General features: G+C 38.6%; 1 protein-coding gene across 1 annotated transcript in view; it reads left to right on the top strand.

The window, feature by feature from the left end:
- GABRG1 (gamma-aminobutyric acid type A receptor gamma1 subunit) overlaps positions 1-23,869 on the top strand; it is a 93,894-nt gene that overhangs the window by 44,203 nt on the left and 25,822 nt on the right. Inside the window, exon 3 of the mRNA XM_027544411.1 lies at positions 5,626-5,693. Coding sequence (XP_027400212.1) covers positions 5,626-5,693 — 68 coding nt within the window. The remainder of the gene's footprint in view (positions 1-5,625; positions 5,694-23,869) is intronic.

Raw genomic sequence — 23,869 nt, 5'->3', positions numbered from 1 at the left:
GTTGCTCAGCCTTCTGCCTAAAGAGACATTTATTCAGAATTAGAGATCAGTGTTTTTTCCTCTAATAAGACACTCTCAATAATTAAATTTATATGTATTAATTATATGTCATATATTAATAATAGCCTTATATTTATGAGTATTGAATATTTGAAAATGGTTATTGACTACTGAGTATTGAATTATGTTAGTATGGCTAAGCAAGCACATTTAAATTCAAGCTTACTTCATTAACTTTTATTTAAATATAGAGCCTCTTGATGGGGGTTAAAAAAGAGAGTGGAAAAGCTGGCTTAAAACTCAGTATTCAAAAAAACTAAGATCATGACATCCCGTCCCATAACTTCATGGCAAATTGATGGGGAAAAAGTAGAAATAGTGACAGATTTTCTCTTCTCAGTCTCCAAAATTCCTTTGGATGGTGACTGCAACCATGAAATTAAAAGACACTTTCTTTTGGAAGGAAAGCTATGACAACCTAGACAGCATATTAAAAAGCAGAGATATCACTTTGCCGACAGTGGTCCATATAGTCAAAGTTATGGTTTTTCCAGTAGTCATGTATGGATTTTGGGTGGTCCATATAGTCATGTATGGTTTTTCCATATAGTCATGTATGGTTTTTCCAGTAGTCATGTATGCACAGAAGAACTGATGCTTTCAAACTGTGGCATTCAAGAAGACTCTTGAGAGTTCCTTGGACAGTAAGGAGATTTAACCAGTCAATCCTAAAGGAAATCAACACTGAATATTCATTGGAAGGATTGATGTTGAAGCTGAAGTTCTGATACTTTGGCCACGTGGTATGAAGAGCTGACTCACTGGAAAAGACCCTGAGGCTAGGAAAGATTGAAGGCAAGAGGAAAAGGGGTGACAGAGTATGAGATGGTTGAGTGACTCAATGGGCACATGTTTGAGCAAACTTTGGGAGACAGTGAAGGACAGGAAAGTCTGGCGTGCTGCAGTGCATGGGGTCACAGAGTCGGACAGGCCTTAACAACTGAACAGCAACAACAAAATGTACAGTGCAAAGTAGCATTTTATCTTTTCATCTCAGAGTATATATATATTAAATGACTTAAGTCTCTTCAAAAACTGGTATTGAAAAAGCTCGACAACTACTTATAAATCAGTGAAATTAGAACACTCCCTCATACCATACAGAAAAATTAACTCAAAATGGCTTAAAGACCTAAATGAAAACCATGACAACATAAAACTCCTAGAAGAGAACATAGGCAAAACATTCTCTGACGTAAATTGTAGCAATATTTTCTTAGATTAGTGCCCTGAGGAAAAATAAATAATAGCAAAATATAAACAATTGGTACCTAATTAAATTTAAAAGCTTCTGCACAGCAAAGGAAATCACCGACAAAACAAAAAGACAACCTATGGAATAGGAGAAAATATGGGCAATGATGTGACCAATGGGGAGTTAATATCCAAAATATACAAACAGTATCTACAACTCGATATTGAAAAAAACAAGTAAGCCAATCCAAAAATAGGCAGAAGACGTATATAGACATTTTCCCAAAGAATACATATAGCTGGTCAACAGGTGGATGAAAAGATGCTCACATTTTAAATTATTGAAAGTGAAAGTGAAAGTTGTTCATTCGTGTCTGACTCTTTGTGAGCCCATGGGAATTCTCCAGGCCAGAATACTGGAGTGGATAGCCTTTCCCTTCTGTAGGGAATCTTCCCAACCCAGAAATTGAATCTAGGTCTCCTGCACTGCAGGTGGAATCTTTACAACTGAGCTATCAGGGAAGCCCAATAATGTCCTCAAGAATCATTTAGTTCTTGGTATAGACTAAGTTCAGCCCCAAGTATCATGCAATAAAGAGCAGGTATTCAGTGTTTGTTGGTTTATCAGGTGAACCAAAAATCTAATCAAATAAGACATGTTCACTGCACTTAATTGCTTATAACTAGTAAAAAATGTACTTGCAAATGAAACTAATAAACCTATTGTCTTGTTATTAATTGACTTGCATAAAACCACTCTGAATATAGTTATAATTAGCTTAATAACATGATATTTTTTTCGACCCCGTGGACTGTAGCCCGCCAGGCTCCTCTATCCATGGGATTCTCCAGGCAAGAATACTGGAGTGGGTTGCCATTTCCTTCTCCAGGGGATCTTCCCAACCCAGGGATCAAACCTGAGTCTCCCACATGGCAGGCCGATGCTTTATCCTCTGAGCCACCAGGGAACATTTACAACTCATAGCTAGTCAAAAATAAATGGCAGCTGATTGAAAGAACTCATTTAGAAGTCACCAGTTAAGCTATAAAACCTTCTCTACTTTACAAGACCTACTTTTATTTAAGAAATCTAATTGTTGGTTAGTAGATCCAATTACATTGTCATGTATTGTATAAATCTAGAAGCCTACACCTGGAGGAGGAAACTGCAACCCCCTACAGTAGTCTTGCCTGGAAAATCCCATGGAGAGAGGAGCCTGGCAGGCTACAGTCCATGGTGTCACAGAGTCAGATGTAAAGAGTGGGACTGAGCAACTGAGCACTCAAGTACCGAAACCTGTAGTTTTGCCTGCTGAAACTATTTATAATTTCAAAGATTAAAAATAAATATGGTTTTAAAATAATATAAGCACTGTTTCTCAAAATGCCTTAAGTTTTCCATGGAAGCTTACCAGCCTGGAGGCTCTGCCAGAGTAGGTTACCAAGACAGGGAGATTTTGGACAGGCAAGGGAGTCAGACAGGCAGACTCAGCTACATATTAAGAAGATTCATCCTGCCAGGTCTAATATAGTGTTTGCATTGTAAGAATGATAAACACTGGGCCAGAAAGGGAAATCACATAAAGTTATCCAGAAAGGATGACTGAATAAATATTACTAGAAACATGCTTACTTTAGAAACTTTTAATGTATAAGGTGGTTTTTCTGCTTTTGCATTATCTCTATGTAAATCTCTTTGAGATCTATTATAGATTTTTTCTCACAACGTTTGTTCCCTTCTTGTCCACTTATGAAACCCTTACATGTATTCCTCAACAAGTATTTGTGGAATCAATAAATGAACCTTTAGGGGAGTAGGGAATAAAAATAAACTATGTGAAAATGTTTTTCATAGTAAACAAAAAAATCTCATGAATATAAATTATCATTACTATGGTAAATCTCATTATAGGAAGCCAAAAATACCTGACAAAGGCAGAAAGCCTAAATCACAATCACTATTTAGCAATCACAAAATATTTACTATAGAGTGTATTAGTTAACCATATAATTCAGTAAATGTTTAAAAGGCTGAACCATGCTACACATTTTGATAGAATATAAGACTATAGACATTTAAAGACTAACTCAGAAAGCACAAATGGCTGCGTACAGATGAAGTTCACAGTGGTGGCTATATAGTATACTCTGAGAATTAGATGAAAATACACCTTTCCTTGGAGCCAACTGTAAACAATCCAAAGGAAGATTGTTAACAAGGGAAGAAGGGGGTGTATATACACTGATTATGCTCCTGATAAGAATCAGACCTAGAGGTAGATGCTTTACATTCATCACCTCCTTTGATCATCATAACTGTGCTTCAAATTCTAGTATTGCTGGGACTGGTTTATACTGGCTCACAATAGCCACTAATTACATATTGTCCCCACTCTGCACTCAGTGACTTCACAGTGGTATCTCTACATCAGTTATTGTGGGAGTATTTGCAACATTGAAATCAGCAAAAGATACAAATCAGGGCTTTTTACTCATCTCTAAGAGTAAGCTTGGTAACATTTGCTAGCACACCACTGATATGCACTAAATAGATTAACAGGTTTCCCAGGTGGCTTGGCAGTAAAGAATTCACCTGTCATGCAGGAGACATGGGTTTGATCCCTGGGTCGGGAAGATCCCCTGAAAGAGGGCATGGTGCCGGGGACCAGCCCGGCTGATCCAGGGTATTCGAAGGAGAGACGGCGTAGGCGGAGATCAGGAAACAATTGCTTAATTAAATGTTAATTAAGGATATAAAGAGTAATAGAATGAGGATAGCTCAGTAAAATTCAGTGAAGAAAAGAGGCTGAAATAAGGATAGCTCAGTGAGGAAATTCAGTGTAGAAAACAGGCTGAATAATTCAGCCAGAAGGTAAGAGAAAGAACGACATGGTGAGACCAAGTTTCGGTGAACAAGGCCCCGCACTTTATTTTCCAAAGTAGTTTTTATACCTTAAGTTATGCATAGAGGATAATCGGGGAAGGGGTAGAGTCTTGCAGCAAGCCAGGCTTTCTTCCTGCAAACTTATCATATGCAAAAGCTTAGGTGATTTGCATCATCTTCTGGCCCGGAGGCCTGTTAACATTTTAAGACCCTTTCTTCAGAAAACTTATTTTTCTCTAAAGGTGATTGGTCAGGAGCCACCCTCCAAAAGCATTAGATAAAGTTGCATTCCTACAGAGCAAAGGTATGGTGGGCTATAACAAGAAAAAGAATTAACTCAAGGGTCCCAGGTTACAAACATTAAAGCTACTACTTACACCAATTATATTAATCAATACACTGCCGGGGACACAGCAGGTAAGGGATATGGAAACTTAGCAGCAAACATTGGCCCAACAAGTGAAAATCCCTTCACCAATACAATTTCTAATCAATCTTTTAACTACTCAAAAGAATCTGTGTTTAGACAGTTTAGAACATCTCCTGCCTCTCACAGTTGGGAGGCTCTGAACAATCACATGTGGCCGGAAAAACCTATTCAGGCAGGCTAGAGGATTTCCAAAGGAGTTTGTAGGTTAAACACTGTCACACCCAGGAATTATTAACTGGAGCTGTAAGCTAACTCTTTTTTCAGAGAGGTAGTGGGGGACAGCCCCCCGTAAAGTCAGAGGTGTAGGTGAAAGCACAAAGCAGAAAGTCGGCAGACTCTGCTCGAGAATTTCCAGGGGGACTCCTGAAGCTCGATCCCGCCTTTGCGTATGCCGAGCCTCCTTCCTCATGACCTTTGTCATGGGCGGAGTTCCTCACGCTGGCTACCGGCAGTGATAGAATTCCAGTTGAGCTATTCCAGATCCTGAAAGATGATGCTGTGAAAAGTGCTGCACTCAATATGCAATATGCAATATGCACTCAATATGCAATATGCCGGCTCCCGGCAGCATGGCAACCCACTCCCTCTTGCCTGGAGAATACCATGGACAGAGGAGCCTGGCAGGCTACAGTGCATGCAGTTGCAAAGAACCAGACACGACTGAAGCGACTGAACATGTGCACATGCACAGGCTTACGTAACAGTATTTAGGCTCTAAAATCCATCTGGTCCTAAATTCTATAACTGTTGCAGAGTAAGTCATCTAACAACTTTAACTGAATTAACTTTATTAATTTTCATGGAAGGTTTGAACAGTTTTAACATTTTTAGGCTATGCGCTGAAATATTTTTAGTCAAAAATGGTCTTTTTTAGTTACATAATTGACTTAAAAGATGGTTGTGTTTATATAATGAATCATGCTCCTTCATTTCATAGTGCAAAATGTTTTATAACTAAAATGATAAAGTATTAATGATTAGTAAAGACTTATTTAAATAAGATTTAATACCACCTCTGATTATATCTTTGAACATTCTTTGTATTGGTATTTTGCAGTGAGGCCCACAGTAATTGAAACTGATGTTTATGTAAACAGCATTGGACCAGTTGATCCCATAAATATGGTGAGTTATGATATTAAAAATTATTATTTGCATAAAGTTCTTGAGTACATACCACAGCAATAGAATGAATATGTGAGCAACTTCTGAGAGCTAATTCTGAATGAGTTCGAGGTGAAAAGGTGAAGTGATTTTCCGGTTGTGCATAGGCTGACTCTAAGGTATAGAGATGACTTTGTGGACAGCAGAGTCATCTTTTGAGATTGGGAATATAGTCACATATGCCCTCAAATGCTAAAGGCACATTCAGGAGGAACGGTCCAGCAATGATTTGGATTTTAAGTTCAGGGAATAAGTTGATCTGGAGATGATTTGGAAATAGATATAAATTGAGAAAGGAAGAAGAATAAGCAGTATAAGATATAGCTTGAAGCCTTGAGAAGTGATCCAAGAGAGATACATATTAAGAAGAACACAGATCTGACAATCAGATGGTAAATTGAGGCCAACGTGTATAAACTACAGTGGAAAAACAGAGAAGTGCAGAAAAGGGACATAATCAGAAAAGTCAGTGGGTAAGAGAAGCAGGGAGAAGATGGTATTAAAGTATCTGAGGAAGAAAAGAGGATGAAGAAGAAGGAATTAATAAACAATTGTCTATGTACATGAGAATCCAATGATAAATGAATTAAATTGGGCCTACTGGTATTGGCTAGATGGTACTGATTCTCTCAGATAAAATTCAGAGGAATGCTGAAAGTAAGAAAAGAATAAGAGCTGAATCATATGTCTGCTCCAGCCTCATAATTGGTCTCATACCCAACTTCTTGGCACAGAGCCCTGAAATACAGGTTCACAGACATGAAATCATATGCTGATTTCAAGATGATGGAGATTAAGTGGGAATGCAGGTTAATTTTATGAACTACTATTTTGAGAAAATTGACTTACACTGTAACTACTATTTTAAGAAACTTGACTTAGAAGAGAATGAGATAAGAAGTTGGTGGTAGAGAGGGAAGAGAGTGTAAGAGAACTATGGGCAAGAGAGAGAATATGAAAAAATGCCAAGGGAAGGTCATTTAGGCTGAAAATTAATAAAAGTGTGTAACTATGCTTTATCTCTTACATGTAGAGTGAATAGTTTTCCTTACCATTAAAAAGACATAATTAACACCTACAATACAACCCATAGACATTATTTAAAGCAGATTGAAAATGTACTGATCCGAACCCTAATAATCCCATTTCTGAGTCAGACTACTTGTTGCTTTTCAATGGGTTCTATCATGTGTTATTTTCATCTCCTTTGATGGACACCCATGTTAGCCTCCCAGGCTGCCGAAATAAAGTATCAGAGACTGGATGGCTCTAACTGTAGACACTTATGTCTCAAGTTCTGAAGGACAAAAGCTAAATCAAGGTGTCAGCAACTTTACTTTTTTCTAAGACTTCTCTCCTTGGTTTGCATATATCCGCCTTTTTGCTGAATCACATAGGCTTTCTTCAGTGCATCCACTTCCCTTGTGCTCTTTGTGTATCCAAATTTTCATCCAAGTTTCATCCAAATATCCAAACTTTCCCTTATTATAAGAACAGCAGTCAGATTGGATTCAGGTCCACCCTAACAACCTCATTTTAACTTAATCATCTCCTTAAAAGCCCTGTCTCCCAAAACAGTCATACCCTAACGTATTGGGGGGTTAGGCCTTCAGCATATAAATTGTGGGAGGACACCATTCAGTGCATGCTGCAGCTGCTGCTAAGTCGCTTCAGTCATGTCTGACTCTGTGCGACCCCATAGATGGCAGCCCACCAGGCTCCCCCGTCCCCGGGATTCTCCAGGCAAGAACACTGGAGTGGGTTGCCATTTCCTTCTCCAATGCATGAAAGTGAAAAGTGAAAGGGAAGTCGCTCAGCTGTGTCCGACTCTTCACAACCCCATGGACTGCAGGCTACCAGGCTCCACTGTCCATGGGATTTTCCAGGCAAGAGTACTGGAGTGGGGTGCCCTTGCCTTCTCCGAATTCAGTGCATAATACCATGCAAAGATAATTTTCTAAGGCTTTGATGATTTTTCTCCCCAACTTCATTTATTCATTATTACAACAAATTGTCCCTTTATTCTAGTCTTAACCATTTTATAATTGAATGTTATTGTTTAGTCATTGTCCTGTCTGACTCTTCTGTGGCTCCATGGACTGTAGTCCGCCAGGCTCCTCTGTCCATGGGATTTCCGAGATAAGAATACTAGAGTGGGTTGCTATGTCTTACTTGAGGGGGATATTCCTGACCCAGGGATCCAACCTGCACCTCCTATATGGGCAAGCTATTCTTTACCACTGAGCCAATGGGGAAGCCCTTTATTATACCTGAATAACCATCATTATATACCTAACAGTTATCAGTGTCTACTTTGTCCTATAGTATTACAGTCATGATCGGTTTTTCTCTTAGTCAACATGATGTTCATGTGTTTGTCATTAACTTTCACAGTGCCTATATTGATCACCATAGTGGCAGGATTCTCTCCACACAATAATGGACATCTTTGTTGCCTCAATGCAAATGAATATGAACTGGCTGTGGATAAGTTGAATTTGATAATCTGAAAATTGGAGCCAGCTCTCAGGGTAAAGGGTTGATGCAAATATTTGTCAGGGATTAGCTAAACCTCTGAGGAATTGGAAGATCTGAAAGTAAAGAGAGAAGGAAAAAGAAACAATATCAGACCTTGAGGAATATATACATTTAAGGACCTGTAAGATGAAGCTGAGTTAGCAAATTAAACTGATAAGTTGACAAGAAAATGAAGATAAAGCAAGGGAAGGTAAAATTTGAAAGTGTTTTAGTTTTCCTTCTAACTCCAAACAAATTTATATACAACCACTTGGTTTTCATAAAGATAAAGAAGTTTATATAGCTGTGTGTATTAATTTAACATTATGCAAATATAAGATTTTATAAAGTAATGCCTTACTAAGATGTTAATTTTCTCTTTAAAAGAATCTTAAAATATTCAGTCTCTACTAATACTTAGGTAAACCCATTTAGGGATGTGGAAGTCTAAATTTTCCTGCATTGTGTATTTTTTATTTGAGCCCTTTGTCTTCAATTTGAATGAATTCATTAAAGAAAAAATGAGGTTATTAAAAAGAAGTAGAATTCAAGACTGAATTAGTATTCCAGAAATACTTTCACATGAATAGCTATCAAGAGACTTCTGTGATGATATTCTTGCATAAAAGTTTCATAGTATTAAATATTTAGTTTCCAGTGGGGCAAATCACACACTTGTAACCTTGGACAGTGATAGTTTTTTTTTTTTTTTAAAGCTAATTAAATGAAATTACTATTAAAATTGGTGATACTAAAGCACATATAAGAAAAAAACTAGAATATTTAATAGTGTTTATTAAAACAGAAGCATGTCATACTAGGAACGAAGGAACAGTTTACAGAGAAAACTATTTTAACTAAACAATGCAGGAACATTAGAATTCAGTTATTATAAAATGAATAGAATTGCTTTGACTTGAATAGAATTAAGCAAGCAAGTCTTTTCCCCCTCTTAACTACATAAACAACTTAAGGTACTGATAAGAATCAAAGCTACTATATAAGTTTAATAATTTTACTTTTTCAAATGAAATAAAATACGGTTTGGTACAAAATGCTTTTTTTTTTCAAACTTGGCTGCATAAAATAGTATCTGTAGATTATTGATAAGACCTAAAACAGTATCATTCTACGATCATATGTATCTTTCTTTTCTTTTTTTTTAAATTCAAGGTTAGGTTAATGGCTTCAATCCTGGTGTCACTGTCAAACATTGGATATTCAATAATTGCATGTTAAAAGAATGAATAAATTAGTCGATAAATAGATTGTCCCATAATTTTTATTTTGAAAATTTTAGTGCAAAGTGAGTAACAGATACAACTAATCAGAATTGAAAAAAAAAAACTTGGAAAGAGGCCATTCAACTATGCATGCTCTAATTAAAACTGTCTAAATGTAAACAGAAAAAAAAAAAAAACAATAAAAAATGAAGGCACAAAATGTTAATAGAGGTTATTAGACTGAAATTAAAGTATTTCATCCTCTTAATTTTTCAAGTTTTGAGGAGATTATGTGTTTTCACTCTTTTGAGTAAATATCTCAGGGTAATTAAACAATTGCAGTTATCCTCTGGTAGCACATATAACAGCCAAGGGTTATGGGAATTCCCTGAATAAAAATCAGTGAAAGCTCCAGTGAATCCAAGATGATATAATGGGTATCTAGCAATGGCACCCCACTCCAGTACTTTTGCCTGGAAGATCCCATGGACGGAGAAGCCTGGTAGGCTGCAGTCCATGGGGTCGCTAGAGTCGGACACGACTGAGCGACTTCACTTTCACTTTTCACTTTTATGCCTTGGAGAAGGAAATGGCAAACCCACTCCAGCGTTCTTGCCTGGAGAATCCCAGGGACCGGGAAGCCTGGTGGGCTGCCGTCTATGGAGTCGCACAGAGTGGGACACGACTGAAGTGACTTAGCAGCAGCAGCAGCAGCAACACAAGGGGAGTAAGTACAGAACAGTAATCATTGAAAATTACAGCTATAGTTTGGACGTGGGTTTCCCTGGTGGCTCAGACGGTAAAGCGTCTGCCTGCAATGCGGGAGACTCAGGTTCGATTCCTGGGTCGGGAAGATCCCCTGGAGAAGGAAATAGCAATCCACTCCAGCACTCTTGCCTGGAAAATCCCATGGACGGAGGAGCCTGATAGGCTGAAGTCCATGGAGTCGCTAAGAGTCAGACACAACTGAGCGACTTCACTTTCACTTTTCACTTTCATGCATTGGAGAAGGAAATGGCAACCCACTCCAGTATTCTTGCCTGGAGAATCCCAGGGATGGGGGAGCCTGGTGGGCTGCCGTCCATGGGGTCACACAGAGTTGGACACGAATGACGCGACTTAGCAGCAGTAGCAGCAACACCCTTATACAGCCCAATATTAAGAGATTATCAGTATAGGTACTTTGAAAGTGTCAGATCAGAGAGAAAAACAGTGATAAAAAAACTTCTCAAGAACAAGATCCCAAATCATGTCTATAGAATTTAACTTTATATCATTGTAAATGCCAGGGTCATAGGTCACATGATCTGAGACTATGGTTCCTAAGCTGGATAGATTCTTCAGCCTTGAAATTTTTATTGGTTATGGTACTGGAGACAGGGCTGAAGAATGAAGGCACCAGTTATAAAGAGGGCAAATTAGAAAGAAGCCAGGGCACCAGCTGGGCTAGATTCCAGAGTAACTACCTGCTGGAGTGACAACACAGGGAAGTTCAGTTCAGTCCCTCAGTCTTTGTGATCCCCTGGACTGCAGCATGCCAGGCCTCCCCTGTCCATCACCAACTACCAGAGTTTACTCAAACTCATGTCCATGGAGTCGGTGATGCCATCCAACCATCTCATCCTCTGTCATCCCCCTTTCCTCCCACCTTCAGTCTTTCCCAGCATCAGGATCTGAGCAGTACACAAATAGGATTTATTGTATTTAGCAAAAGACAAGTTGTTTTCTTTCTTGCCAGTATAGAAATATTTAACAATAATGCCCCCTTTCAGGCTTTTTTTTCCAGAAAAGGAAAGTTCAACTGTTCCCTATAAAAGTATAAATAATCTTAAAGCATACGTGAACTTACAAAAGTTATAAACATTAATTATTATTGCATGGAAATGAAATAAGGTGGATAAGAGATTTTTTTAGTAAAGAAGTTTTGTTCTATCATTTAAGCAGAATGGGCAAGCATCAAATGTCTGTATAGAAGGTGCCTGAGTGCATGCTAAGTCTCTTCAGTCGTGTCTGACTCTTTGTGACCCCATGGACTGTAGCTTGCCAGGCCCTTCTGTCCCTGGGATTCTCCAGGCAAGAATACTCAAGTTTGTTGACATGCCCTCCTCAAGAGGATCTTTCCAACCCAAAGATAGAACCCTGGTTCCTGCGGCTTCCTGCATTGTAGGCAGATTCTTTACCACTGAGCCACCATATAGAGGGTGGTGGTTTAGTCACTAAGTCAAGTCCAACTCTTTGTGACCCCGTGGACTGTAGCATTGCCAGGCTCCTCTGTCCATGGGATTTTCCAGGCAAGAATACTAGAGTGGGTTGCCATTTCCTTCTCCAGGGGATCTTCCTGACACAGGAATGAACAGGTGTCTCCTGCGGCTTCTGAATTAGCACAGATTTTTTTTTTTATTTTTTTTTTTTACCACTGAGCCACCTGGGAAGCCCATGAGGTATAGTTAGAGGGTAAGGTATATTTAAATAATTCATTTGAGAATGGTGAGAACTGACTTTTAAGATTTTTTTAAAATTTTACCTTATTTTATCAAACTCAATTTTTATCATTAAATCCCTAGACATATAACTTTTGTTTAACCATTCCAAATATACTGAGAAAGCTGGTGCTTGGGGAGAAGTTTTTTCTTCATGAATCATGAATTTCTTTCAAGGAGCACATTTCTTTAGCATGGTTCATACAATTGGTCGTGATGTTCTTGCTGCTACTGCTGCTAAGTCGCTTTAGTTGTGTCCGACTCTGTGCGACCCCATAGACAGCAGCCCACCAGGCTCCTCTGTCCCTGGGAGTCTCCATGCAAGAATACTGGAGTGGGTCACCATTTCCTTCTCCAATGCATGCATGCATGCTAAGTCACTCCAGTTGTGTCTGACTCTTTGCGACCCTATGGGCAGCGGCCTGCCAGGCTCCTCCATCCACAGGATTCTCTAGGCAAGAATACTGGAGTGGGTTGCCATTTCCTTCTCTACCCAATGTTCATAAGTTCTTCCATTTCTCTGTCTTTGTCTCTTTCTGCCCCTCTTTCTTGGGGTTTCTTCCTCTCTACTCTTTTCCTTCCCATTCCTCTCCTTCCTTTCTTCTCTTTTTTTGTTACTGATGCTTCCAGATTTAAGGAAATAAAGATTTAAACATAGCTTCTAAATATTAAATTAACTCCATGTTTTACTTTTACTGTATTAACAGGAAATAGTCACTCCTTGCCAGCTATATTACTTTTAGGAATTATAAAACAGCAACACATTAAGTTTACTTGTTTCATTTGTGCAACATTTTAAAGCTTGCTACCATAGTTTTTATTTCTTTTTTTGCATATTACATTAAGATTTATTTTTTCATTATATCCTTTAAAGTCAATTTCTTTTCACTGGCTCTATTTTAGGTAACTTTTGACTCAACACTAACAGAAATAAAATTAAAAATTATAAATAGATAAGTGTTATTTTCATCTCTGTGCTGCTTTGATCCAGAATGCTCATTTGCTCCAAGAATAGGAAGTTAGAGTTCTTATAATAAAGAAATTAAATTGACAACTAAACCTGCAAAAATTATTAAAATAATTTATACTATTTCTTAATGTTAAAAAACACTTTAAAATTTTTATTCTATGATCTTATTTGTCTTTTATTTATGTAACACTTCTATTGTGACAGTTGATACATTGATTACTGAGTTAGAAAATATATAGCCTTCTTTGGAGAAGCATAAAACCTAGTGGGGAGGATTAGATAAATACAGAGGACGAAGGGTCAGGAAAAATTCTGTTATAAATCCATACATATTTTAACTTGCAAATGGTGATCCTATGCCATATTTTCTAAACTATTTTTGAATAATATCATGGATTATCATTATACAGTGGTCACCACTGTTAGCTACTATTTTAACATTTTAATAACTTTATATACATGGTTTCCCCAAATACTATATTATTATGCATATTTTTACTATAACATGGTATCTTTCCATGTATTATATCATGGCTATTATTACACTTGCTGCTAAGTCACTTCAGAAGTGTCTGACTCTGTGCGACCCCATAGACGGCAGCCCACCAGGCTCCCCTGTCCCTGGGATTCTCCAGGCAAGAACACTGGAGTGGGTTGCCATTTCCTTCTCCAATGCATGAAAGTAAAAAGTGAAAGTGAAGTCGCTCAGTAGTGTCTGACTCTAGCGACCCCATGGACTGCAGCCCACGAGGCCCCTCCGTCCATGGGATTTTCCAGGCAAGAGTACTGGAGTGGGGTGCCATTGCCTTCTCTGGTTATTACAGTTAATTCCTGTTTAAAAATATTAAATATTGCCTCCTATATTAAATATATATTTAATAATTTATTTTCTAATACTGTGGTTAGTCTTTGGAGGTGTCTAATGTTGAATTATTTTTTAATGATTTGCCTCCCAGCTTAGTTATAATTTTGAGTCCTTTATGTACTAATAGATATAGAATGTTCTATAATGGGCTAGTACTGCTTGACAGTTCTGGCCTCAGGTTAGGATTAGGGGGAAAGTTCTGTCAAAATGTCGTTAAAATCTGGTTTTTAGTTTTGCTTCCTACCTAGCTAATTTAAGGCCCTGTTTCATTTGTCAAATATTATAGTTAATACAGTTATACCTTTTGAATCTACAGTTTTCACCTCTTTATTTAAATTGAGTTATATGGTACCTACCAAGGGTTTTCAGTGATGAATTCAAAGTTATTAAGCAACCATTTTGATTGTTTCATTTCTTAATATAAAATTTATTTATATGAGGAGAGTGACAAATAGTAATATGTTGCTAATAATATTTTTTAAAAAACAGAAAAACAATGAATAGGAAAAAGCAGTTTAGCACATAAGATGATGATTTATCATGGACTAAAGATCACTTCAAAGGGATAATATTTCACCATTTTAGAAGATTCAATTCAGTTCACTTCAGTCACTCAGTAATGTCTGACTCTTTGCAACCCTGTGGACTGCAGCACACCAGGCTTTCCTGTCCATCACCAACTCCAGGAGCTTGCTAAAATTCATGCCCATCGAGTTGGTGATGCCCTTCAACCATCTCATCCTCTGTTGCCTCTTTACCTCATGCCTTCAACCTTTCCCAGCATCAGAGTGTTTTCCAATGAATCAGTTCTTCACATCAGGTGGTGAAAGTATTGGAGCCTCAGCTTCAGCATCAGTCCTTGCAGTGAATATTCAGGACTAATTTCCTTTATGATGGACTGGTTGGATCTCCTTGCAGTCCAGGGGACTCTCAAGAGTCTTCTCCAACACCACAGATCAAAAGCATCAATTCTTTGATACTTAGCTTTCTTTATGGTCCAACCCTCACATCCACACATGACTACCAGAAAAACCATAAATTTGACTATATGGACCTTATTCAACAAAGTAATGTCTTTGCCATAATGGTATGGACCTAACAGAAGCAGAAGATATTAAAAAGAGGTGAGTAGAATACACAGAAGAACTGCACAAAAAAAAGATCTTCATGCCCGGATAATCATGATGGTGTGGTCACTCACCTAGAGGCAGATATCCTGGAATGTGAAGTCAAGTGGGCCTTAGGAAGCTCACTACAAGCAAAGCTAGTGGAGGTGATGGAACTCTAGTTGAGCTATTTCAAATCCTGAAAGATGATGCTGTGAAAGTGCTGCACTCAATATGCCAGCAAATTTGGAAAACTCAGCAGTGGCCACAGGACTGGAAAAGGTCAGTCTTCATTGCAATCCCAAAGAAAGGCAATGCCGAAGAATGCTCAAACTACTGTACAATTGCACTCATCACACGCTAGTAAAGTAATGCTAAAAATTCTCCAAGTCAGGCTTCAACAGTACGTGAATGGTGAACTTCCAGATGTTCAAGCTGGATTTAGAAAAGGCAGAGGAACCAGAGATCCAGTTGCCAACATCCGCTGGGTCATCCAAAAAGCAAGAGAGTTCCAGAAAAACATCTATTTCTCCTTTATTGACTATGACAAAGCCTTTGACTATGTGGATCACAATAAACTGTGGAAAATTTTGAAAGAGATGGGAATACCAGATCACTTGACCTTCCTCCTGAGAAATCCATATGCAGGTCAGGAAGCAACAGTTAGATCTGGCCAGGGAAAAATAGACTGGTTCCAAATTGGGAAAGGAGTAACGTCAAGGCTGTATGTTGTCACCTTGCTTACTTAACTTATATGCAGAGTATATCATGAGAAACACTGGGCTGGATGAAGCACAAACTGGAATCAAGGTCGCTGGGGAGAAATATCAATAACCTCAGCTATGCAGATGGAACCACCCTTATGGCAGAAAGTAAGAGGAACTAAAGGGCCTCTTGATGAACGTGAAAGAGGAGAGTGAAAAAGTTGGCTTAAAGATCAACATTCAGAAAACTATGATCATGGCATCCAGTCCCATCAGTTCATGGCAAATAGATGGAGAAACAGTGGAACAGTGGCAGAGTTTGTTTTTTTTGGGCTCCAAAATCTCTGCAGATGGTGACTGCAGCCACGAAGTTAAAAGATGCTTACTCCTTGGAAGGAAAGTTATGACCAACCTATACAGCATGTTAAAAAGCAGAGGCATTACTTTGCCAACAAAGATCCGTCTAGTCAAAACAATGTTTTTTCCAGTTGTCATGTATGGATGTGAAAGGTGGACTATAAAGAAAGCTGAGCACCGAAGAATTGATGGTTTTGAACTGTGGTGTTGGTGAAGACTCTTGAGAGTCCCTTGGACAGCAAGGAGATCCAACCAGTCCATCCTAAAGGAAATCAGTCCTGAATATTCATTGGAAGGACTGATGTTGAAGCTGAAACTCCAATACTTTGACCACATGATGTGAAGGACTAACTCATTTGAAAAGACCCTGATGCTCAGAAAGATTGTAGCTGGGAGAAGAAGGGGATGACAAAGGATGAGATGGTTGGATGGCATCATTGACTCAATGGACATGGGTTTGAGTAAACTCTGGGAGTTGGTGACGGACAGGGAGGCCAGGAGTGCTGCAGTCCATGGGGTTTCAAAGAGTCAGACAGGACTTAGTGACTGAATTGTACTGACCAGACCTACTCCCATAATATACATTAAGAGATACGTCCAAGGTAAGAGAAAACCAAGTAAGATGGTAGGCACTGAGAGAGGGCATCAGAGGGCAGACAGACTGAACCACAATCACAGACAACTAGCCAATCTGATCACATGGACCACAGCCTTGTCTAACTCAATGAAACTAAGCCATGCTGTGTCAGGCCACCCAAGACAGATGGGTCATGGTGGAGAGGTCTGACAGAATGTGGTCTACTGGAGAAGGGAATGGCAAACCGCTTCAATATTCTTGCCCTGAGAACCCCATAAACAGTATGAAAAGGCAAAAAGGTAGGACACTGAAAGATGAACTCCCCAGGTCGGTAGGTGCACAATATGCTACTAGAGATCAGTGGAGAAATAACTCCAGAAAGAAAGAAAGGATGGAGCCAAAGCAAAAACAACTCCCAGTTGGGGATGGGACTGGTGATAGAAGCAAGGTTTGATGCTGTAAAGAGCAATATTGCATAGGAATCTGGAATGTTAGGTTCATGAATCAAGGCAAATTGGAAGTGGTCAAACAGGAGATGACAAGAGTGAACATCGTCATTCTAGGAATCAGCGAAACAAGATGGACTGGAATGGGTGAATTTAACTCAGATGACCATTACATCTACAGTACTGTGAGCAGGAATCCCTTAAGAAGAAATGAAGTAGCCATCATAGTCAACAAAAGACTCCGAAATGCAGTACTTGGATGCAATCTCAAAAACGACAGAATGTTCTCTGTTCATTTCCAAGGCAAACCATTCAATATCACGGTAATCCAAGTGTATGCCCTGACCAGTAATGCTGAAGAAGCTGAAGTTGAACAGTTCTATGAAGGCCTACAAACCTACTAGAACTAACACCCAAAAAAGATGTCCTTTTCATTATAGGGGACGGGAATGCAAAAGTAGGAAGTCAAGAAACACCTGGAGTAACAGGCAGATTTGGTCTTGGAATACGGAATGAAGCAGGGCAAAGGCTAATAGAGTTTTGCTAAGGGAACGCACTAGTCATAGAAAACACCCTCTTCCGACAACACAAGAGAAGACTCTACACATGGACATTACCAGATGGTTGACACTGAAATCATATTGGTTATATTCTTTGCAGGCAAACATGGAGAAGCTCTATACAGTCAGCAAAAACAAGACCGGGTGCTGACTGTGGCTCAGATCATGAATTCCCTATTACCAAATTCAGAGTGAAACTGAAGAAAGTGGAGAAAACCACTAGACCATTCAGGAATGACCTAAATCAAATCTCTTATGACTATACAGTGGAAGTGAGAAAGATTTAAGGGACTAGATCTGGTAGACAGAGTGCCTGATGAACTATGGACGGACGTTCGTGACATTGTACAGGAGACAGGAATCAAGACCATCCCCAAGAAAAAGAAATGCAAAAAAGCAAAATGGCTGTGAGGAGGACTTACAAATAGCTGTGAAAAGAAGGGACATGAAAAGCAAAGGAGAAAAGGAGATATACCTATTTGAATTCAGAATTCGAAAGAATAGCAAGGAAAGATAAGAAAGACTTTCTCAGCGATCAATACAAAGAAATAGAGGAAAACAACAGAATGGGAAAGACTCGAGATCTCGTCAAGAAAATGAGAGTTACCAAGGGAACATTTTATGCAAAGATGGGCTCAGTAAAGGACAGAAATTGTAGGGACCTAACAGAAGCAGAAGATATTAAGAAGAGTTGGCAAGAATACACAGAAGAACAGTAGAAAAAGATCTTCATGCCTGGATAATCACAAGGGTGTGATCACTCACCTTGAGCCAGACATCCTAGAATGTGAAGTCAAGTAGGCCTTAGGAAGCATCACTATGAACACAACTTTTGAAGGTATTGGAATTCCAGTTGAGCTATTTCAAATCCTGAAAGATGATGCTATGGAAGTACCGCACTCAATATGCCAGCAAATTTGGAAAACTCAGCAGTGGCCACAGGACTGGAAAAGGTCAATTTTCATTCCAATCCCAAAGAAAGGCAATGCCGAAGAATTTCCAAACTACTGCACAATTGCACTTATCTCACACGCTAGTAAAGTAATGCTCAAAATTCTCCAAGCCAGCCTTCTGCAATACGTGAACTGTGAACATTCAGATGTTCAAGCTGGTTTTAGAAAAGGCAGAGGAACCAGAGATCAAATTGCCAACATCCACTGGATCATCAAAAAAGCAAGAGAGTTCCAGAAAAATCATTTGCTTCTGCTTTTGACTATGCCAAAGTCTTTGACTGTGTGGATCACAATAAACTGTGGAAAATTCTTAAAGAGATGGGAATACCAGACCACCTGACCTGCCTCTTGAGAAATCTGTGTGCAAGTCAGGAAGCAACAGTTAGAACTGGACATGGAACATTCGACTGATTCCAAATAGGAAAAGGAGTACATCAAGGCTATATATTGTCACCCTAGTTATTTAACTTATATGCAGAGTACATCATGAGAAACACTTGGCTTGAGGAAGCACAAGCTGGAATCAAGATTTCTGGGAGAAATATCAATAACCTCAGATATGCAGATGACACAACCTTTATGGCAGAAAGCAAAGATGAACTAAAGAGGCCTCTTGATAAAAGTGAAAGAGGAGAGTGAAAAGTTGGCTTAAAGCTCAACATTCAGAAAACTAAGATCATAGCATCCGGTGCCATCACTTCATGGGAAATAAATAGGGAAACAGTGGAAACAGTGTCAGACTTTATTTTTCTGGGCTCCAAAATCATTGCAGATGGTGACTTCCACCATGAAATTAAAAGACACTTACTCCTTGGAAGGAAAGTTATGACTAACCTATACAGCATATTAAAAAGCAGAGACATTACTTTGCCAACAAAGGTCCATGTAGTCAAGGCTATGGTTTTTCCAGTGGTAATGTATGGATGTGACAGTTGGACTATAAAGAAAGCTGAGCACAGATCGAAGCTTTTGAACTGTGATGTTGGAGAAGACTCTTGAGAGTCTCTTGGACTGCATGGAGATCCAACCAGTCCATCCTAAAGGAGATCAGTCCTGGGTGTTCATTGGAAAGACTGATGTTGAAGCTGAAACTCCAATAGTTCAGCCACCTGATATGAATAGCTGACTCTTTGGAAAAGACCCTGATGCTCGGAAAGGTTGAGGGCTGGAGGAGAAGGGGATGACAGAGGATAGATGGTTGGATTGCATCACCTTCTCAAGGGACATGGTTTTGTGTGGACTCTGGCAGTGCGTGATGGACAGGGAGGCCTGATGTACTGCGATTCTTGGAGTCACAAAGGGTGAACTGAACTGAACTGAAGTGCCACTGCAGATGATGTCTGCAGCCATGAAATTAAAAGACGCTTACTCCTTGGAAGAAAAGTTATGACCAACCTAGATAGCATATTCAAAAGCAGAGACATTACTTTGCTAACAAAGGTCTGTCTAGTCAAGGCTATGGTTTTTTCAGTGGTCATGTATGGATGTGAGAGTTGGACTGTGAAGAAAGCTGAGCACCTAATAATTGATGCTTTTGAACTGTGGTGTTGGAGAAGACTCTTGAGAGTCCTTTGGACTGCAAGGAGATCCAACCAGTCCATCCTAAAGGAGATCAGCCCTGGGATTTCTTTGGAAGGAATGATGCTAAAGCTGAAACCCCAGTACTTTGGCCACCTCATGCAAAGAGTTGACTCATTGAAAAAGACTCTGAATTGGGAGGGATTGGGGTCAGGAGGAAAAGGGGACGACAGAGGATGAGATGGCTGAATGGCATCACTGATTCGATGGACGTGAGTCTGAGTGAACTCTGGGAGATGGTGATGGACAGGGAGGCCTGGTGTGCTGCAATTCATGGGGTTGCAATGAGTCAGACACGAGCAAGGGACTGAACTATCTGACTGAACTGAAGTGAAGGTATCAGAATTAGTCAGAAGGTTTTCAGGAAAGAGAAATCACTCTCAAGCAGGGTTCATTGTTGTTATATAATTCCTAGTGCAGAGTTTAAACTGAGTTGTTTGTTGTGTAATCATCAGTTCTGGGCTTAAAGAAAATGAAGTTTTATGTGACTAACACTGAGGAATGTAGAGAAAAAAGAAAAAAGAAAAATCTCCTCCTTGGGGACCCTGGACTTCTTATCAACCACATAGGAATTGACTCTCTCAATATCTTAAATCAGAAGTATTTTTATAAGGATAAGTCACTGGGTGCTACAATGTCGACAGGGCCTTTATTCTTATGTTTAGAATATGATCACTGAAACTTAGAGCTAGGAAAGATAAGAATGATAATTTTATGTAGTGCCCTCATTTTTCCATTGAAAAAGAATAAAGGACTTAATCAGCTTCCTACTCTAGGAACTCAGAATTGGGAGCTGACATGATTTCCTGTCTCCATTCAACCAGTATTCTTTAGATTACATCGTAACTTCTCACTATAACACACATTTGATGTATTTGTAGTAGTTTATCTTAAAAGTGTTTAAAATTATGTATACAGTTAAAGTGGAGAAGGCAATGGCACCCCACTCCAGTACTCTTGCCTGGAAAATCCCATGGATGGAGGAGCCTGGTAGGCTGTAGTTCATGGGGTCACTAAGAGTCGGACACAACTGAGCGACTTCCTTTTCACTTTTCACTTTCATGCATTGGAGGAGGAAATGGCAACCCACTCCAGTGTTCTTGCCTAGAGAATCCCAGGGGCGGGGGAGCCTGGTGGGCTTCCGTCTGTGGGGTCACACAGAGTCGGACACGACTGAAGCAACTTAGCAGCAGTAGCAGCAGCATACAGTTAAAGCGAATGTCCTATTCCTTAGTTGTGTTATATATATATATATATATATATATATATATATATATTATTTATTTATTTTTTCAGTCCAAAGGCTTTTAAATAATGTATGAAAGCCTTAGGTTTCCCATGGGCAATGGATTTTAACTCACATCAATTTAAATAAAATCTGAAGTAGATAAATCTTGTTAAAAGTCTCCACTTTTAACATTTTGCTATAACAGAAATCATGACAAATCTCTCTAGGAGAAGTTGTGCAAGTCCTGCAACAGGCTTTGGTTTTATCTGCATAGAGAACTCTATTTTGTGATAAGTAAACACTGGAAGCCAGCACTTCCGATGATACTGCGAAGAGTGCTATTCTAGAAGCATACTGATACATCAGAAATTCTCTGATTCTATGTTTGTGTTAGTACTTGAACTTGGACAGCATAATTAACTTTTGTTTTAGAGACAAAAATCTCTAATGTTAGTTTGCAACTGTTTAAAAGTCAATTCAGGTTAAATAAAATTTTCATCGTGAAGTCTTTATTAATTTCTCCTAGCTGAAAATAATCTCTTTTGTTTTTATTTCTCTTTAATTCTGTCTCTCCTAAGTAGTATTAATTTCCAATTTTATTATGTAAATATACATAACGGAAAAACTTCACATTCATCTTTGTAAACTGAGAACAATATAGAAGTATCTTGAACACTGAAAAATATTTGTTAAAAAGTTATTTGATGAATATACATGGCATTATGTACTTTTGGCAATCTAAATTTACAGACATAAAAATAGAACCCAGCTGGTAACTGAATGGAGGATTTATGTCATAATATCCGTCAATGTATTGATGACTGACTTCAATGATTTAAGTATCTGACAAAACCTTTTTTTCTTTTTCATTTGAAGAAAGGAATACCAAGTCTTTTTCTTATCTTGTGACAGTATCAAGAAGTTGGTGCTTTTATGATAATTGAGCAAAGTGGGGAAGAATCCTATGAACTTGCATCACTAAAGCTATTTGTGCTGGTGATTAGCTACACTTGTACCTTTTCTTTACATGTTTATAGCCTTAGTATCTGATTCACTGCTAACCACTGATCTATTTTACTGTTTTGGCCATGTGAATCAATAGCTTAGGGAAAGATCAATGCCAGGTTCCTAAGATCAGATGAGAATCAACCCAATTTCATGATGTAATTATGCACCTAAGTTAATTATTTAGGTCTGCATTTTGTGTGATGTTAATTTCATTACTAAAAAAAGATACTGAGTTAACCTGTGCATTTAAGTTTTAGACACAGCATGTAATTGCAAGCTGACAGTGAAGTGGGAAAAGGGCATGACACTCACTTTCATCAATTATGGTTTGATTGATTGAGTTAGAAGTCAAGATGGCTCACTTCTTCACCTTTACCCACTAATGCTATTTTCTGGGCTAACTGCAAGGAGGCAAAGTTTCACAATGCTGAAATGCTAAATGCACTGCTCCTCATCTTGAAATGTTTATCCTAGAAGCTATTCTCCTTGTTGTTCTGAGTGACTGGAAGTTCCTTTTCATGTTTCTTTTGCTTAGTTATTATGTAGATAATTATAACCTGTAAATAGGAACATGAAGTACAAGAACACGGTTTGATCATTTTCTTGAAACTACACTAATACAAATGAGCAAATAAAATGGGATTTTTCAATTATGTATAAAATGGCACAGGCTTGAATAACTTCTTATCTCAGTGAAGCATTTATTAAGGATTAGTAATTTAAAACAGCTTGGAAGTATTAACCTCTGCAAAAAGTTTAGGAAGGATGGATTATCAAGACACATGCTCTGTATCTTTCTCTTCTTGAACCTAGATTGAGGGAATTGTGAGCAGAAAAAAATCTTCCCATTTTCCCAAAAATCTCTGCTTGAGGAAATTTGACCCTTTGGAAGTCATAACTCATCCAACAGTGATTAGCACAGTTACAAACAGGTCTGCTAAAGAAGGAACTGCCAGCTGAAAAGCAGGATCCACAACTGTTTGCTGGGCTGTTTCCCAGCCCTATACAAGCTAGTTCTCAAGTGTCATTTTTAATGTCCTGTTCATTAGGAATACTGCAGCCAATATACCTACCAAGTAGCTTAAGGTTTCCTCTACCAACCAATGTTGTATCTTTGCTAATCCATAATCCTGGTGGGGGTATGTTAGCCTCTTACTTTATCTTAAGCAGTTTCTGCTGTTCAATTCTCTCTACCATTTAAAGATTTTTATTTCATTAGTCAAACTCTCAAGCATACTTCTATTTATTATATTAAATATTTCTTTCTGGGTAAGTTTGGACAAGAGCTAGCATTACATCAAGAGTGAGCAAGTAATCTCTCCCACCTCAAATGACTCATATAAAACTTCATACTTTTCGGTTTACTCTTTTCCTAACCTTCTAACATCAAAGTTTCACACATACATACACCTATTTTCCTTTCTCAATAGCATTGGTTATGCATTCTTATTCATTAATTTTATCAAATTATTTTTTACTTTTATAATATGGTAGGCATAACTGTCAGGATACAAAGGTAGGTTATACCTAAGCACCTACTTCTAAGAATTTTCTCATAACCATGC

The sequence above is a fragment of the Bos indicus x Bos taurus genome, chromosome 6 (genome assembly GCF_003369695.1).
Source record: "Bos indicus x Bos taurus breed Angus x Brahman F1 hybrid chromosome 6, Bos_hybrid_MaternalHap_v2.0, whole genome shotgun sequence".
NCBI classification, from domain to species: domain Eukaryota; kingdom Metazoa; phylum Chordata; class Mammalia; order Artiodactyla; family Bovidae; genus Bos; species Bos indicus x Bos taurus.
The sequence above is the reverse complement of the archived record's forward strand: the minus strand, read 5'-3'. Positions and strand labels throughout refer to the sequence as shown.